This window comes from Ranitomeya imitator, chromosome 1 (genome assembly GCF_032444005.1).
Source record: "Ranitomeya imitator isolate aRanImi1 chromosome 1, aRanImi1.pri, whole genome shotgun sequence".
Lineage (NCBI taxonomy): Eukaryota > Metazoa > Chordata > Amphibia > Anura > Dendrobatidae > Ranitomeya > Ranitomeya imitator.
This window is the reverse complement of record NC_091282.1, coordinates 94098631-94117071: the sequence shown is the minus strand read 5'-3', so window position 1 is coordinate 94117071 and position 18441 is coordinate 94098631. Positions and strand designations below refer to the sequence as shown.

General features: G+C 45.8%; 1 protein-coding gene across 1 annotated transcript; it reads right to left on the bottom strand.

Annotated features, from left to right (window-relative positions):
- Positions 1-363: 363 nt before the first annotated feature.
- LOC138645999 (zinc finger MYM-type protein 1-like) lies at positions 364-3239 on the bottom strand. Its single transcript, XM_069735726.1, has 2 exons — positions 2919-3239; positions 364-1919 (listed from the first exon to the last, which is right to left on the bottom strand). Exon 2 carries the CDS (start codon positions 1906-1908, stop codon positions 364-366), a length of 1545 nt encoding a protein of 514 aa, XP_069591827.1. The 5' UTR covers positions 1909-1919; positions 2919-3239.
- Between the last annotated feature and the right edge of the window lie 15202 nt (positions 3240-18441).

Sequence of the window (18441 nt, the reverse complement as noted above, 5' to 3'; positions counted from 1 at the left end):
ATTGTTGGATATTTAATCCTTTGGTCTGTAGGTAGACCTGTGTGTCATTAATTTCTTTAAGCACAGATTCCCACAGGCCAAGAAAGCACAGGAAGGAAAAAGATTGTAATGCAACAAGTAACACACCAGCATCTGACCTGGTAACTCTATTTTCTTCTTCACCAGTTAAATGTTCTACAGCCTGTAAAATTTTGGAGTAATTTTTTTTCACTGCACTCACAGCATCTCCCCGTGCACTCCACCGAGTTTCTAATACACGCTTGACACTTTGACCAGTGACTGAAATCAGAACATCCCAGCGATGGGTAGAAGAAGAAAAAAATGTGAACAAACGCTCCACAGTTCCAAAAAATGTAACCGAACTCAGTGCAACAAAGCTGCATGTACACCTGCCAAATTCAGAGAGTGATTTGTACATGCAACAAATTCAGCTTTTTTGTTTATTTCCTTAATGCGTCTCTGAACGCCAGTATGTTGACCAGCCATTACAGCAGCATTATCATATGCTTGTCCTCTACAATTTTGGATGTCAATTCCGTATTTTTCTAATTGTTGCAAAATCACAGTTGAAATACTCTCTGAAGTTTTACCTTTTATTTCAATAAAATCAACAAATGATTCCACAACCTTAACTTCTTTTCCATTGATCATAACGTAGCGTAAAACTTGGCACATTTGATCCTTATGAGAAATATCAGGGGTGCTGTCAAATATCATAGAAAAATACTTTGCTATTTTTACTTGCTCCACAACTTTGCTTCTTACTTTCCCTCCCAAAATTTCTATAAACTCATTCTGAATTGTAGGAGAGAAATATGATGTAGCAAACTTTTTTCCAAACTTGATTCTTAGAATATGTTCACGTAGCACTGGATCATATTTCGCCAACAAATGAACTAATTCTAAAAAATTTCCCTTTTTTCCAGTTGATTCAGGTTCGTAATCAGTCTCATGATGGATTACTTCTCTGTGACCCCGTAAAGCCAAATTTTGTTTAGCAAGGAATCTAATGATATCCAACAATCTTGCAAGTATCTCCCTCCACTTCTTCACATTATTTTCTACTTCTTCCTGTACTTTTTTATCAATTGTTACGCCACGTTGGAGTCCAATTTCTAACTCCTTCCATTTTGTGAAACATTCTACATGGGCCACACTAGATTCATGGTTGTATACTTTAGGATTAAGTTTCCACCATGTGTTGAATCCATTCACTGAATCAAAATTAGACTGACTTGTTTCTGCATCTGCAAATAGTCTGCAACAAAAGCAGTAAAGGGCTTTTTTGGAAGGAGAGTACAGCAACCATGACCTCAACATTTTTTCATTATTTGGCAGAGTTTTAAAAAACCAGTTGCGTGTAAGTTTTCTGTTTTGTCCCTTGATTGATGCTCCCTCACGAACCACTTCAGCAAAGTCTGAGTCTAGATGCTGAACCACTGATGCACCTTGACGTACCAGTAAGATCCTTGTATCATCATTAATTTTACTTGGCCAAAGACCAACATCCTTTAAATCAATAGCAGGAATATTTTGATCGTCACACTCCTCATTGCTTCTTGAAGTTGAAGGAGCACTTGGGTCAATGTCTTGGTCATCACACTGCTCATTGGTTCCTGAAGTTGAAGGAGCACTTGGGTCAATGTCTTGGTCATCACACTGCTCATTGGTTCCTGAAGTTGAAGGAGCACTTGGGTCAATGTCTTGGTCATCACACTGCTCATTGGTTCCTGAAGTTGAAGGAGCACTTGTGTCTGATGCTGTGAATTTAGGAATCTCCTCAGCAACAGGAGTAGTAGTATCGTGGCTGAGATATTTTAGTAGTGCACCTTCATTTTTTTTCAATTCTTCCTCCTTAGCCTTTTTCTTTTTTCTAAACATTGCACCACTTTCTTTTCTTCGCTTCATTTTATCTAAGCCTAACAAAATAACAAAAAAATAAAGTTAGGTCAGACAAGGGCCCGGGCCACCAGGATGGCACTCCTGTAGCCGGCATAAGAGCGGGACTGGTTGCAGACACTCCAGCATTCCCAGAATGACTTTCTGCCTACGTCTGGGTGCTGCTACACACAGTCCCGCCCTCCCACCAAATGACCAATCGGCCCGGCAGCGGAGTAAGTTGGTAAAGCCTGTACGCTGAATTTGAATTTTCTATGATGCATTTTTTAGAATAAAAAAAATGCAGCAGAAATAAGACCTCAGATCATGGACAAGTTAAATTCTTTCGCCGAATCGCCGGTGAATGTTACCATCACATGATCGGGACTGCAAAAAAAAAAAAAGGTCTGCTTACCACCAATGTGACCGCTGGGACCACAACGCGATTGCTGGGACCACCAACGTGATCGCTGGAACCACCAAGACCTCTGGGACCACCAACGTGACTGCTGAGACCTACAAAGCTTTTTTTGCTCAACTCTTTTTTTTTTTTTGCTCACACAGGGTTAATGCCGGCGGTAACGGACCGCGTTATGCCGCGGGTAACACACTCTGTTACCGCTGCTATTAACCCTGTGTGACCAAGTTTTTTACAATTTACAACAATAGTTAAAACATCTAATGTTAAAAATAATAATAAAAAAAAAAAACCATTATATACTCACATACGCCGCTTTTACCGCTCCTCGCGAGACAACCGCCACGTTCCGTTGGCATAGATCGTCTGGCAGAAGGACCTGCCGTGACGTCACGGTCATGTGACCGCGACGTCATCACAGGCCCTGCGTGCCTAAAGTATAAAGTATAATGGGGAACACCTCGTTCTCCCCCCCCTCAAAAAAAAGTATAAATAGATAAGAAAGTCTGAAGGACCCTAAAAGTGGTGTGTAAAGAGAAACTGCAAATGCATAAATAAAGTGCATAAATGCGGCCTCCCCCTTATCACCACACCGGGCGGCTGCTGTCCGGCGGTTGCTCACCTCAGCCTGGTGCGATCCTCTCTGCCTCTGATCTGATGTGATCTGCTGCTGTGCGGACGCTCAGAAATCCCCGGTGCTTCCTGGAATCGCTGCAGTGACACTGACAGGAGATCGAAAGTGAAAGTTACGGGTAATATAATAAAAGATGCGAACTCGGCTTCAGGAAAATGGCCACCGCGATCTCCATCTGCACACGCGCGGCATCCCGCGGCCATTTTCCTGAAGCCCCGGGAAGCCGAGCACTACCATCTGTGCATGCGCGGCCTCCGGAAGATGGCCGCCGCCAGCGATAATCCGTGGTATAGCGCAGATCGCGCTCGTTTTCTTCAGCCAGCGCCGGCTGCGGCCCGGTGACCCACCCCCCGCATTGTGCCGCCCGGGGCGGCCCGCCCCCCCTGCACCCCCCTTCCTACGCCACTGGGAGTATAATAGGGAACCTGAGTGTTAGCTTTCGGCAGATTATGGCAGGACCCACTTTTAACGTCATAATCACAAGCATTTTATCTGGAACTCAATCTAGACCCAAAAATATTAAATTAATGTACACCGTATTTATTTTCTCTTAAAAAAAAAAGAAAATGCAAGCTAGGTTGTTATAAGTAGAACTAAGAGTACCGTCACACAGTGGCATTTTGATCGCTACGACGGCACGATCCGTGACGTTCCAGCGATATATCCGTGACGTTCCAGCGATCTCGCTGTGTCTGACACGCTCCTGCGATCAGGGACCCCGCTGAGAATCGTACGTCGTAGCAGATCGTTTGAAACTTTCTTTCATCGTCTAGTGTCCCGCTGTGGCGGCATGATCGCATGGTGTAACAAAGGTGTGCACGATATTGTATACGATGTGCGCATAGTAACCAAAGGCTTCTACATCGCAAATACGTCATGAAATTTTCGCTCCAGCGTCGTACATTGCAAAGTGTGACAGCAGTCTACGACGCTGGAGCGATATTGTTACGATGCTGGAGCGTCACGGATCGTGCCGTCGTAGTGATCAAAATGCCACTGTGTGACGGTACCCTAAGGGTAAAAAGATAATACCCCGCACTGCTGTTGTAGTTAGACCCTATTATCCAAACAACCCTTTGTTCAAGAGAGGACCGACAAAATTCCTTTATATAACAACGGGGTGCAGCTTCTGCAGAACAACATGAAAGTCCAAGAGAAAAAGGCAAAAAAAGTGCACTTACCCGAGTGTGGTGGTCACAATTTTTATTCGGACATTTTTCAAAATATGCAGGGAGGGATGTGAACAAAGCGGACAACGGCCGTTTCGTGCCTCACCTCAGCACTTCAACGGGTCCTACCAATATCTGGAACTCAATCTAGACCCAAAAATATTAAATTAATGTACACCGTATTTATTTTCTCTTAAAAAAAAAACAGAAAATGCAAGCTAGGTTGTTATAAGTAGAACTAAGGGTATGTTCATACTATGAGGTTTTTACTGCGGAACCGCCGCGATTTTGCCACTGCGGGTCCGCAGCTGTTTTCCATGCAGGGTACAGTACAATGTTACCCTATGGAAAACAAAAACCGCAGTGCACATGATGCGGAAAATCCCGAAAAAAAAACGCGCTGAATTGCTGCGGAAAAAAAGAAGGACCATGTCACTTCTTTGTGCAGAATCGCAGCGATTCTGCATCCATACAAATGCATTGATCCGCTTACTTCCCGCATGGGGCTGTGCACACCATGCGGGAAGTAAGCGGATAATGTGCGGGTGGTACCCGGGGTGGAGGAGAGGAGACTCTCTCCTCCAGGCCCCAGGAACCATATTTGTGGTAAAAAAAAAAATAAAATTAAATTTAAAAATAAGCTATACTCACCTCTGAAGTCTCAGCGCTGCAAGCGGTCTCAGGTTTGCTATGCGACCAGGACCTGCGTTGACGTCGGTCCTGGTCGCACAGCATCTTTGGAGCAGCGCCGCGGAGATCGGGACGTCAGAGGGTGAGTATATAATTATTTTATTATTTTTAACATTACTATTGATGCTGCATATTGCTGCATAGATATGCAGCATCAATAGTAGGGGTAAAATCCTGCAGCAGAACCCGCAGGACAAACCGCGATAAATCTGCAGGGATAACCGCAGATTTATCAAATCCGCTGCAGGAGAACCCGCAGGACAGAACACAACGTGTGAATGTGGCTAAGGCTACTTTCACTCTGGCGTTTTTTTTAATACGTCGCAATGCGTCGTTTAGGGGAAAAAACGCATCCTGCAAAGTGGTTTGCAGGATGCGTTTTTGCCCCATAGAGTAACATTACCGACGCATTGCGACGTATTGGCACACGTCGCAACCGTCGTGCGACGGTTGTGCCGTGTTGTGGCAGACCGCTGGGAGCAAAAAACTTTAAATGTAACATTTTTTGCTGCCGACGGACCGCTTTTTCCGACCGTGCATGCGTGGCCAGAACTCCGCCCCCACCTCCCCGCACCTTACAATGGGGCAGCGGATGCGCTGGAGAAATGCATCCGCTGCACCCGTTGTGCGGCGCATCAAACGCTAGCGTCGGAATCTCGGCCCAACGCAATGCGACGGGCCGAATCCGACGCTAGTGTGAAAGTAGCCTAACTGCCTTAGTGTTGCACTGGTCACAACAAAATACAGTTTCAGTACCATAAGGAAGTGGTACATAAACGGTAAACCCTAGATGCCTCTCAGACAGTCTCTAAAGTCACAAACCAATATTATATTGCATATAACATTCCACATATGATAAACTGTGCTTAAATACCTGCTAGGAGTAGGGACTGCAGTCTGCAGTGCAGCATGCCTGTGAGTCTGTGAGAGTGAGTCTGCCTCTGATCTGATCCGACTCCGAGTCATCCGATTCCGACCGATTCCGCTGTGATCCAGATTCATTTCTGACTGTCAGACTGACTGTCTCTGCAGCTGCGCACTGCAGAGATCCCGGCGGCGGCGCTTCCTGGAGGCTGGAGGAGATCGAAAGTGAAAGTACGCCGGGTGGGTAATGCGAACAGGGCTTCAAGAAAATGGCCGCTGCGATCTCCATCTGCATCCCGCGGCCATTTTCCTGAAGCCCCGGGAAGCGCTACTACCATCTGCGCACGCGCGGGCGGCCGCCGCGGCGCCACGGCCACCCGGTCCCCGGCCCGGACCCCAGCCCAGCCCAGCCAGCAGCAATATAATGGTATAATAGTAGCGGCTACTATTATACCATTATTGCAAGTAGCGCAGATAGCGCCGCCGCTCCGGGCGGCTCTCCTGAGTCTCCTCTTCTTCTTCAGCCAGCGGCGCGCCGGCCCACCCTCCGCATTGTGCCGCCCCCCACTTTGTGCCGCCCGGGGCGGCCCGCCCCCCCCGCACCCCCCTTCCTACGCCACTGTCAAGGCGGCACCTGAATCCACAAACGCCATGACAGAAAATGATGACAATGAGCAGATCAAGGACACAGATAATAAAAATTTAGGTTGTACAGTACTGATAGTAATTGAACTGGCGATCCTCTTTGTCCGCTTAGGACAGACAGAAATGACATGAGAAGCGTCGCCACAATAATAACACAACCTATTCTGACGTCTGAAACCTTGTCGTTCCGTTCTAGACAGAATCCTATCACACTGCATTGGCTCAGGAATTTACTCTGTGGATAACGCCACAGGGCGCACAGTTCTGCGCTCCCGCAAGCGCCGGTCAATCTGAATGGCCAGAGACATAGAATCACTCAGACTGGAAGGCGTGGGAAACCCCACCATAACATCTTTAACGGATTCAGAAAGACCCTTTTTAAAAATTGCCGCCAAAGCATCATTATTTCATTTAGTCAACACCGACCATTTTCTGAATTTCTGACAATACAATGCTGCCGCCTCTTGACCCTGAGACAGGGCCAACAAGGTCTTTTCAGCTTGATCCACAGAATTAGGTTCATCATATAACAATCCCAAGGCCTGAAAAAAGGAGTCTACATCAAGCAAAGCCGGATTCCCAGATTCCAGGGAAAATGCCCAATCCTGCGGGTCGCCATGCAGCAGGGAAATGACAATTTTTACTCGCTGAATGTAATCACCGGAGGATCGAGGTCTCAAAGCAAAAAACAGTTTACAGTTGTTTTTAAAACTCAAAAATTTGGACCTGTCACCAAAAAACAAATCAGGAGTAGGAATCTTCGGTTCTAAAACAGGAGTCTGAACAATATAATCAGAAATACCCTGTACCCGAGCAGCAAGCTGGTCTACACGAGAAGCTAATTCCTGAACATTCATGCTAGCACAAGGCTCTTCAGCCACCCAGAGATAAAGAGGGAGGAGAAGACAAAGTAGACTGAAGAAAAAAAAATGGCTCAAGACCTTTCTTCCCTTCTTCTGAGATGCATTTAACTCATTATTGGCCAGTTGTACTGTTATGATCAGGTGACCTTGGAGCAGCATGAAAACTTTCACTGGAGTAGGTGGTAACTATACTGACTGCAAACCCTGATCTTATCACCGCAACTAGAAGTAGCCGTGGGGTGTGCCTAACAAAACCTAGACACCTCGACACAGCCGGAGGACTAAATACCCCTGTAGATGGAAATAGGAATTTCTACCTTGCCTCAGAGCAGAACCCCAAAGGATAGGCAGCCCCTCACAAATATTGACTGTGAGTAGTAGAGGAAAAGACACACGTAGGCAGAAAACAGGATTTAGCAAATGAGGCACACACTAGCTAAATAGGAAAGGATAGGACAGGATACTAAGCGGTCAGTATTAAAAATCCTTCCAAAAATATCCACAGCAGAAAATACAAAAACTCCACCATCTAACTAAAGATGTGGAGCGTATATCTGCATCTCCAGAGAATCCAACAAGACCGAGAAAACACTGACACAGTCTAAGCTGGACAAGAGAAAAACAAATGAATAGCACAGAATATAAGCACACTGCATGTGTGCCACAGAAACAAAAACCAGACACTTATCTTTGCTGAATTGACAGCTGAGCAGGAGAAGCCAGAAAGTGATCCAACACTTCAGAAGAAACATTGACAACTGGAAAGGACTAATGAATCCTGCACACCTAAATATCCCAGTCAGAACTGCAATCAGTAGATACAACTGGCCAGGACTGTGACTCAGAGACAACTGCATTCCCACCTACAACCACTGGAGGGAACCCAAGAGCAGAATTCACAACAGCGTCCTATCGCCCTAACGGAGCGGAGCCGTGCGGCGACCACCGCCACAGCGGCCACGCACCAGCAGGGCGGATGGCCTGTTGCCCCACAGCACTCATGCTGCGAGACTGAGCCCCCATGACTCCAGACCGCGCCGCCCCACCAGCACAAAGCCACAGCAACAATGGCCACCACACAGCACCAGCACCAAAATGAAAGGAGCATTGAAACTCACCTTCCTCCAGCTCTTCAGTGAGAGCCAAAATGTTAAACTGAAAACCTCATATTCAGTTATATTAATTTTTGCCTAGCGGCTTTAGATCTACGTATGATTTTGGGATGTGCGGTTCATGCTCTTTTTTTTTTCTTTTTTGCAAAGCATGTTCTAGTCTTCTTCTTGGACCAGCACTCCTCCCATTTGGCACAGGTGATTTTAATTAGCAGGAGACTGCAAAGTAAGGGGTCCAGCGAATTTTGGCTCTCACTGAAAAGCTGGAGGAAGGTGAGTTTAAGTGCTCCTTTCATTTTGGTGTTTGTGCTGTGTGGCGGCCATTGTTGCTGTTGCTTTGTGCTGGTGGGGCGGCGTGGTCTGGAGTCTTGGGGACTCAGTCTTGCAGCATGGGTGCTGTGGGGCAACAGGCCGTCCGCCCCGCTGGTGCATGGCCGCTGTGGCGGTGGGCACCGCACGGCTCCGCTCCGTTAGGGCGATAGGACCCACTATGAGGTTTGCCATGAAGTGGCAGTGGGCTTCATACAGTCTGATCAGAATGTTAAACTGAAAACCTCATATTCAGTTATATAAATTTTTGCCTAGCGGCTTTAGATCAACGTATGATTTTGGGATGTGCGGTTCATGCTCTTTTTTTATGGCTACAAAGAAACTGGCTCACATGAGGACCGCCTCAGGAAAGGAAGACCAAGAGTCACCTCTGCTTCTGAGGATAAGTTTATCCGAGTCACCAGCCTCAGAAATCGCAGGTTAACAGCAGCTCAGATTAGAGACCAGGTCAATGCCACACAGAGTTCTAGCAGCAGACACATCTCTACAACAACTGTTAAGAGGAGACTTTGTCCAGCTGGCCTTCATGGTAAAATAGCTGCTAGGAAACCACTGCTAAGGACAGGCAACAAGCAGAAGAGACTTCTTTGGGCTAAAGAACACAAGGAATGGACATTAGACCAGAGGAAATCTGTGCTTTGGTCTGATGAGTCCAAATTTGAGATCTTTGGTTCCAGCCACCGTGTCTTTGTGTGACGCAGAAAAGGTGAACGGATGGACTCTATATGCCTGGTTCCCACCGTGAAGCATGGAGGAGGAGGTGTGATGGTGTGGGGGTGCTTTGCTGGTGAGAGTGTTGGGGATTTATTCAAAATTGAAGGCATACTGAACCAGCATGTCTACCACAGCATCTTGCAGCGGCATGCTATTCCATCTGGTTTGCATTTAGTCGGACCATCATTTATTTTTCAACAGGACAATGACCCCAAACACACCTCCAGGCTGTGTAAGGGCTATTTGACCAAGAAGGAGAGTGATGGGGTGCTACGCCAGATGACCTGGCCTCCACAGTCACCAGACCTGAACCCAATCGAGATGATTTGGGGTGAGCTGGACCACAGAGTGAAGACAAAAGGGCCAACAAGTATTAAGCATCTCTGGGAACTCCTTCAAGATTGTTGGAAGACCATTCCTGGTGACTACCTCTTGAAGCTCATCAAGAAAATGCCAAGAGTGTGCAAAGCAGTCATCAAGGCAAAAGGTGGCTACTTTGAAGAACCTAGAATATAAGACATATTTTCAGTTGTTTCACACTTTTTTGTTAAGTATATAATTCCACATGTGTTAATTTATAGTTGTGATGCCTTCAGTGTGAATGTGCAATTTTTATAGTCATGAAAATACAGAAAAATCTTTAAATGAGAAGGTGGGTCCAAACTTTTGGTCTGTACTGTATATATATATATATATATATATATATATATATCTACTATATAATTGTCTAAGGGTCACTTCCGTCTGTCTGTCTGTCCTTCTGTCACGATTATTCATTCGCTGCCTGTCATGGCTGCCGCAACCAATCAGCGACGGGCACAATCCGGAAGAAAATGGCCGCTCCTTACTCCCCGCAGTCAGTGCCTGTCGCCCGCATACTCCCCTCCGGTCACCGTTAACACAGAGTTAATGCCGGCGGTAACAGACCGCGTTATGCTGCGGGTAACGCACTCCGTTACCGCCGCTATTAACCCTGTGTGTCCCCAACTTTTTACTATTGACGCTGCCTATGCGGCATCAATAGTAAAAAATTTAATGTTAAAAATAATAGTAAAATTAAAAAAAACCTGCTATACTCACCCTCCGTAGTCGCTCGCGCCGGCCGCCATCTTCTGTTGCAGGTTCTGGTGGCAAAGATGGTATGGGGGAGAAGGACCTGCCATGACGTCACGGTCATGTGACTGCGACGTCAATGTGACCGCGACGTCATCACAGGCCCTGCGCGAGAAGGACCTGCCATGACGTCACGGTCATGTGACCGCGACGTCATCACAGGTCCTGCGCTCATACCAACCCTGGGACCGGAAGCTGCCGTGGACTACAAGGGGCCCTCGGAAAGGTGAGTATATGTTTATTTTTTATTTTTTAACCTGTGACAAACCTGGCTGGGCAATATACTACGTAGCTTGGCAATATACTACGTGACTGGCCAATATACTATGTGGCTCTGTGCTGTATACTACATCGCTGTGCAATATACTACGTGGCTCTGTCCTGTATACTACGTCACTGGGCAATATAGTACGTGGCTGGACAATATACTACGTAACTGGGCAATATACTATGTGGCTCTGTGCTGTATACTACGTCACTGGGCAATATACTACATCACTGGGCAGTATACTACATAGCTGGGCAATATACTACGTAGTTGGGCAATATACTATGTGACTGTGCAATATACTACGTGGCTGGGCAATATACTACGTGGTTGGGCAATATACTACGTGGCTGGGCAATATACTACATGGCTGGGCAATATACTACGTGACTGGGCAATATACTACGTGGCTGGGCAATATACTACGTGACTGGGCAATATACTACGTGGCTGGGCAATATACTACGTGGCTGGGCAATATACTACGTGACTGGGCAATATACTACGTGGGCTGTGCAATATACTACATGGCTGGGCAATATACTACATGGCTCTGTGCTGTATACTACGTCACTGGGCAATATACTACGTGGCTGGGCAATATACTACGTAACTGGGCAATATACTACGTGGCTGGGCAATATACTACGTGACTGGGCAATATACTACATGGCTCTGTGCTGTATACTACATCATTGGGCAATATACTACGTCACTTGGCAATATACTACGTAGCTGGACAATATACTACGTAGTTGGGCAATATACTACGTGACTGAGCAATATACTACGTGGCTGGGCAATATACTACGTAGCTGGGCAATATACTACGTAGTTGGGCAATATACTGCGTGGCTGGGCAATATACTACGTGGCTGGGCAATATACTACGTGACTGGGCAATATACTACGTGGACATGCATATTCTAGAACACCTGATGCGTTAGAATCGGGCCACCATCTAGTATATCTATATATATAATTGCCTAAGGGTTTTTCCGTCTGTCTGTCTGTCTGTCTGTCTGTCTGTCCTGGAAATCCCGGCTCTCTGATTGGTCGAGGCCGCCGGGCCTCGACCAATCAGACACCGGCACAGCATCGACGTAGAAATCCCGCGTCTTTGATTGACACTTCTATATTGATCAGTCCTCCTGACACTTCTGTATTGATCAGTCCTCCTGACACTTCTGTATTGATCAGTCCTCCTGACACTTCTATATTGATCAGTCCTCCTGACACTTCTATATTGATCAGTCCTCCTGATACCTCTATATTGATCAGTCCTCCTGACACTTCTATATTGATCAGTCCTCCTGATACCTCTATATTGATCAGTCCTCCTGACACTTCTATATTGATCAGTCCTCCTGACATTCTATATTGATCAGTCCTCCTGATACCTCTATATTGATCAGTCCTCCTGACACTTCTGTATTGATCAGTCCTCCTGACACTTCTGTATTGATCAGTCCTCCTGACACTTCTGTATTGATCAGTCCTCCTGATACCTCTATATTGATCAGTCCTCCTGACACCTCTATATTGATCAGTCCTCCTGACATTCTATATTGATCAGTCCTCCTGACACCTCTATATTGATAAATCCTCCTGACACTTCTATATTGATCAGTCCTCCTGACACTTCTATATTGATCAGTCCTCCTGACACTACTATATTGATCAGTCCTCCTGACACTTCTATATTGATCAGTCCTCCTGATACCTGTATATTGATCAGTCCTCCTGACATTCTATATTGATCAGTCCTCCTGACACCTCTATATTGATAAATCCTCCTGACACTTCTGTATTGATCATTCCTCCTGACACTTCTGTATTGATCAGTCCTCCTGACACTTCTATATTGATCAGTCCTCCTGACACTTCTATATTGATCAGTCCTCCTGACACTTCTATATTGATCAGTCCTCCTGACACTTCTATATTGATCAGTCCTCCTGATACCTCTATATTGATCAGTCCTCCTGATACCTCTATATTGATCAGTCCTCCTGACACTTCTGTATTGATCAGTCCTCTTGACACTTCTATATTGATCAGTCCTCCTGACACTTCTATATTGATCAGTCCTCCTGACACTTCTGTATTGATCAGTCCTCCTGACACTTCTATATTGATCAGTCCTCCTGACACTTCTATATTGATCAGTCCTCCTGATACCTCTATATTGATCAGTCCTCCTGACACTTCTATATTGATCAGTCCTCCTGACACTTCTATATTGATCAGTCCTCCTGACACTTCTATATTGATCAGTCCTCCTGACACCTTTATATTGATCAGTCCTCCTGACACTTCTATATTGATCAGTCCTCCTGACACTTCTATATTGATCAGTCCTCCTGACACTTCTATATTGATCAGTCCTCCTGACACTTCTATATTGATCAGTCCTCCTGACACTTCTATATTGATCAGTCCTCCTGACACTTCTATATTGATCAGTCCTCCTGATACCTCTATATTGATCAGTCCTCCTGACACTTCTATATTGATCAGTCCTCCTGACACTTCTATATTGATCAGTCCTCCTGACATTCTATATTGATCAGTCCTCCTGATACCTCTATATTGATCAGTCCTCCTGACACCTCTGTATTGATCAGTCCTCCTGACACTTCTGTATTGATCAGTCCTCCTGACACTTCTGTATTGATCAGTCCTCCTGACATTCTATATTGATCAGTCCTCCTGACACCTCTATATTGATCAGTCCTCCTGACACTTCTATATTGATCAGTCCTCCTGACACTTCTATATTGATCAGTCCTCCTGACACTTCTATATTGATCAGTCCTCCTGATACCTCTATATTGATCAGTCCTCCTGACATTCTATATTGATCAGTCCTCCTGATACCTCTATATTGATAAATCCTCCTGACACTTCTGTATTGATCAGTCCTCCTGACACCTCTATATTGATAAATCCTCCTGACACTTCTATATTGATCATTCCTCCTGACACTTCTGTATTGATCAGTCCTCCTGACACTTCTATATTGATCAGTCCTCCTGACACTTCTATATTGATCAGTCCTCCTGATACCTCTATATTGATCAGTCCTCCTGACACTTCTATATTGATCAGTCCTCCTGACACCTCTATATTGATAAATCCTCCTGACACTTCTATATTGATCAGTCCTCCTGACACTTCTATATTGATCAGTCCTCCTGATCTATATATATAATTGTCTAAGGGTTTTTCCGTCTGTCTTTCTGTCTGTCTGTCTGTCCTGGAAATCCCACGTCTCTGATTGGTCGAGGCCGCCAGGCCTCGACCAATCAGCGACGGGCACAGCATGGCTATGATGATGTCATAAAGGTTGCCTCGACCAATCAGCGACGGGCACAGTCTGCTGCGAATTCGCCTCGACCAATCAGCGACGGGCACAGTATCGACGTAGATGTCATAATGGTTGCCATGGCGACGATGATGTCATAAAGGTTGCCTCGACCAATCAGCGACGGGCACAGTCTGCTGCGAATTCTGGAATCATCATTGTCCATATACTACGGGGACATGCATATTCTAGAATACCCGATGTGTTAGAATCGGGCCACAATCTAGTATATATATATATATATATATATATATATATATATATATATATATGTCACAAATCATTGAGGGAGTTGTGACAGCTATGGGTTTGCTAAAATTGAAATGTTTTTTTTTCCCTTTTGGTGCAGCAAGAGTTAATGTCAGTCTCTTGCTGGCTGTTTGTTCCGGCTGGTCAGCTGATGTTGTTTTGTAATCACACCCACGTTCCTGTAATTAGTCACATGACCCATTAGCTGATCGTTGGTTATAGAGTTTTCTTGTTTGCAGACCAGCCAGGTGTGTGGAGCTGACCTGTGATGTTGGTGTTGCTGCTGAGGGCGTTCTGCTATCCTGGTGCTCTTTTCTCTGATGCTGTGGAGCTTAGCAGCAGAGCCAGAGCTAAGTAGTTACCTTTATTGTATGTCTCCTGTCCATGTCTTTCCCTGTGTGTTATCATCTGCAGTGGCGAGGCTAGCCTCCTTGCTAGCCAGTGCACTAACCAGGGTTGATAAATGTGACAAAGACTAGGCACTTGACCGCTACACGGGGCAGCACCAGGGGTGAACCTAGCCTCTGTGCTGCCTGAGGTGAAGTACAGAACGGTGCCCCCCCCCCCATAGTCGATTTTTTTTCAAATCAAAATAAATCTGGTTCATACAGATTTATATCTATCCTGTAAAAATGAGGACAATAGTGGACATTTTAATTTAGAGAAATATAAAAAAAAAGACGTAAAAAAAGGATGTCAGCGCCATCACACACACATACAAGAACCTCACAGAATATCCAGAACAAGGGTCATTAATGGCAATGGCAGGCTTGGCACAAGCATACAGACACACAGTGATGGCTGCAGAGCTGTGGTCCTGTAGGCAGACACATTCCTGCATCCTTAGAGCACAGGAGGCAGCACTGATTGCCGACCTATTATCTCTGGCACATGCCTACAAAACTCTGGACAGCTCCAATGTGGCCGCTGCGTGGCACTGACCAGTCAGACATGTCCACCATGCAGCACTGTCCACACACCACATGGAACAACCTGCAGTCTGAGCATCAACAAGCCGCCACTGCACTAAGCTGGTAAAACCACGTCTTCTTCTTCCGAAACGCTAAGCCAATCACAAGCACCACACGCGGTCTGGAGGTAATAGCAGGGGCCTTCCGATTGGGTTGAGTAAGGGGTGTGAGAGTGGGAAGGGGGACGAGCGCAACCGAAGCTCAGGAGAAACATGGCTGAATGCCTGTATATACCAAGGGGCAGCAATGGACATGAAATGTAAGTTATGGGCAATCAGTCCTGCAGCAGAGACGTATGTGAAAGGGATAATGCATCCTGCACCAGGGCGTACAAAGAGATCATGGGGCCCCAAAGCAGAAGTTCTTATTGCTCCCCCCCAAAAAAAAAAAAATAATAATTGCTGGTTACATAGCTACATATCTCACAACTTTGCTGCCGTTACAAAGTAATTTTCCTACTATTTAAGCCCCCAGATTCCTTTTTCATTGCCCCCATAAAGTATAATGCCAACAAAGGTGCCCCACAAACACTATGACCCCCCACAGTGATGCCTCCACACGCACAGTATGATGACCTTACTGTACCCCCTGAACTATCCCACCACAGTATGATCCCCAACCGTGAGCCCCATACAGCCCTCCATAGTGTATAAAGGAACTACGTACAGTATAATGGCTCCCAACATAGCCCTCCATAAAGTATAAAGGCTTCCTCATAGCCCTTCAAGTATTATCATGCCCCCACAGAGCTATCCAAATATTATAATTACTTCCATATAGTATAATTGGCTTCATATAGTCCTCCATATATTATAATGCACCCCCATAGTCCTCCATATATTATAATGCACCATCCATAGTCTTCCATAAAACATAATGCACCCCCATAGTCCTCCATATAGTATAATGCACCCCCTATAGTCCTCCATATAGTATATTGCCAGCGTGCAAGATTGTATCAAAGGCAAGGATACAACCTTTGACGTATATGAACGTCAAAGGTGGTGAAGGTGTTAAATTACATAATAAACTTGTATACAGCACTCATACTGGACAACACATGCTCATTACATACACATCATACAGTCACACAGATACACACATCATACATGCTGTATAACAGATACACAGCAGGTACTCATCATATACACAGAACATACTTGCAGGACAAGTGTATACACACAAACTACAGTATACTCAAAAGATATTGAAACAGACATAAACAGACACAGCCCCCCCACAGAGACACAACCCACATACACAACCCACACAGACACAACCCACACAGACACACAACCCACTCACACGCAGACACACACAAAGACACATCCCACACACAGTCAACAGAGACACAACCTATACACAACCCACACCGACACACAAAAGACAACACACACACCACACAGAGACACAACCCACACAACACACAACACAGAGATACACAACCCACATCCAAACACAGACACACCACAGACACAACCCACACTGACACATACACAACCCAAACAACACAGACACACCACAGACACAACCCACACACCACACAGAGAGACACATCCTACATACAAAGACACAGAGACATAACCCACAGAGATACACAACCCACACACACGCAGACACACATAGACACAACCCACACACAGGCACAACCCACACCCAGGCACAACCTCCACACACACAACTCACACAGACACAACCCATACAGAGAGACACAACCGACAAAGAAACATAACCCACACACAGATACACAACCCACACACACACCCAACACAGAGAGACACAACCCACACACAGATACACAACCCACACACACAACCAACACAGAGACACAACCCACCCCACAGAGACACACAACCCACACACAGACACAATCCACACATTGAAGCACAACCAACACAGACACACACCCCCACACAGACACACAATCCCCATACACAGACACAACCCACACACAGACACAATCCACACATAGAAGCACAACCAACACAGAGAGACACGTATGGTTTTAATTATGCTTTTTCAATAAAATTTGTGTTTTTTGAGATTTAAACATTAGCCTTTTTATCATCTTTTTTGTTTGGTTCTATGTAGTAACTGATGATAGGCTTTAGTAATCCAGCTAGATACATGGTTAAAAAATTCTGCAATTAATATTATACCATGTTTTTTTGTCATACCTGTTGGTATTTTACAATCCACACATAGAAGCACAACCAACACAGAGAGACACAACCCACACACAGACACAACCCACACACAGACACACAACCACAACCCCCACAGACACAACCCACAGACACACAACTCCCCCACCCACAGACACAACTCCCTCCAACACACACATGGAGACACACACTCCTCTGTGTGCTACAGGGGTGGAGGCTGGGGTACAAGTGCAGCTTCCCCTGCTCACAGCAGATGAGCCCCACACCCACTCTCTCTGCCAGAACTGCCCAACAGGAGATCTGTCACCTTGTGGACTGGAGCTGCTTCTCCTCGGTATCTTCCAGCACAGGTGGCTCCTGCTTTGATCTTATTTCCTGGCTCTCACTTCTTCCCTTCAAAGACGTGCCATGCAGGATGACAGGAGCATTCATTGGCCAGTGTTCTTCTCCTGCAGGACACCTCCCCCCTCCAAGTTACTGAACACAGAGAGTAAAAGCCGCCGCACACCAATAATCAAAGTGCATATTCCCCCAGTATGAAGTGGGTAGCGGCATAGCAGGAGATAGCAGGAAGTCAGGGAGAGAAGAGCGGCCAAATGCAGGCACAAGTTGGCATCTGAAAGGATGACCGCCTGCAGATGACGCCCCCCTTTTTATCAGCAGGTGGTGTCGCCTGAGGCAACCAACCCAAGTTGCCTCATGATAGGTGTGCCCCTGGGAAGGACCCACATAGGGCATTAGGGAAGCTTAGGGACAGGCCCAGGTTGGTGTCCCATCCACCGTTCGCTACTGTTAGGGCCTTCCTCCACTTTTTCCATCCCATTTTACTTTTATGCTGCTGGACATACCAATGTCTGAGCGTGACATTATAACAAATCTATAGCCAACCTATTTTCCGGAGTTTCTATGGCTCAAGTTGAGGCTTTTGCATGCCTTATATATCAGGCTCTGACCTCATTGCTCAGGGAGTGAGGAACAAAAGAGTGGAGAT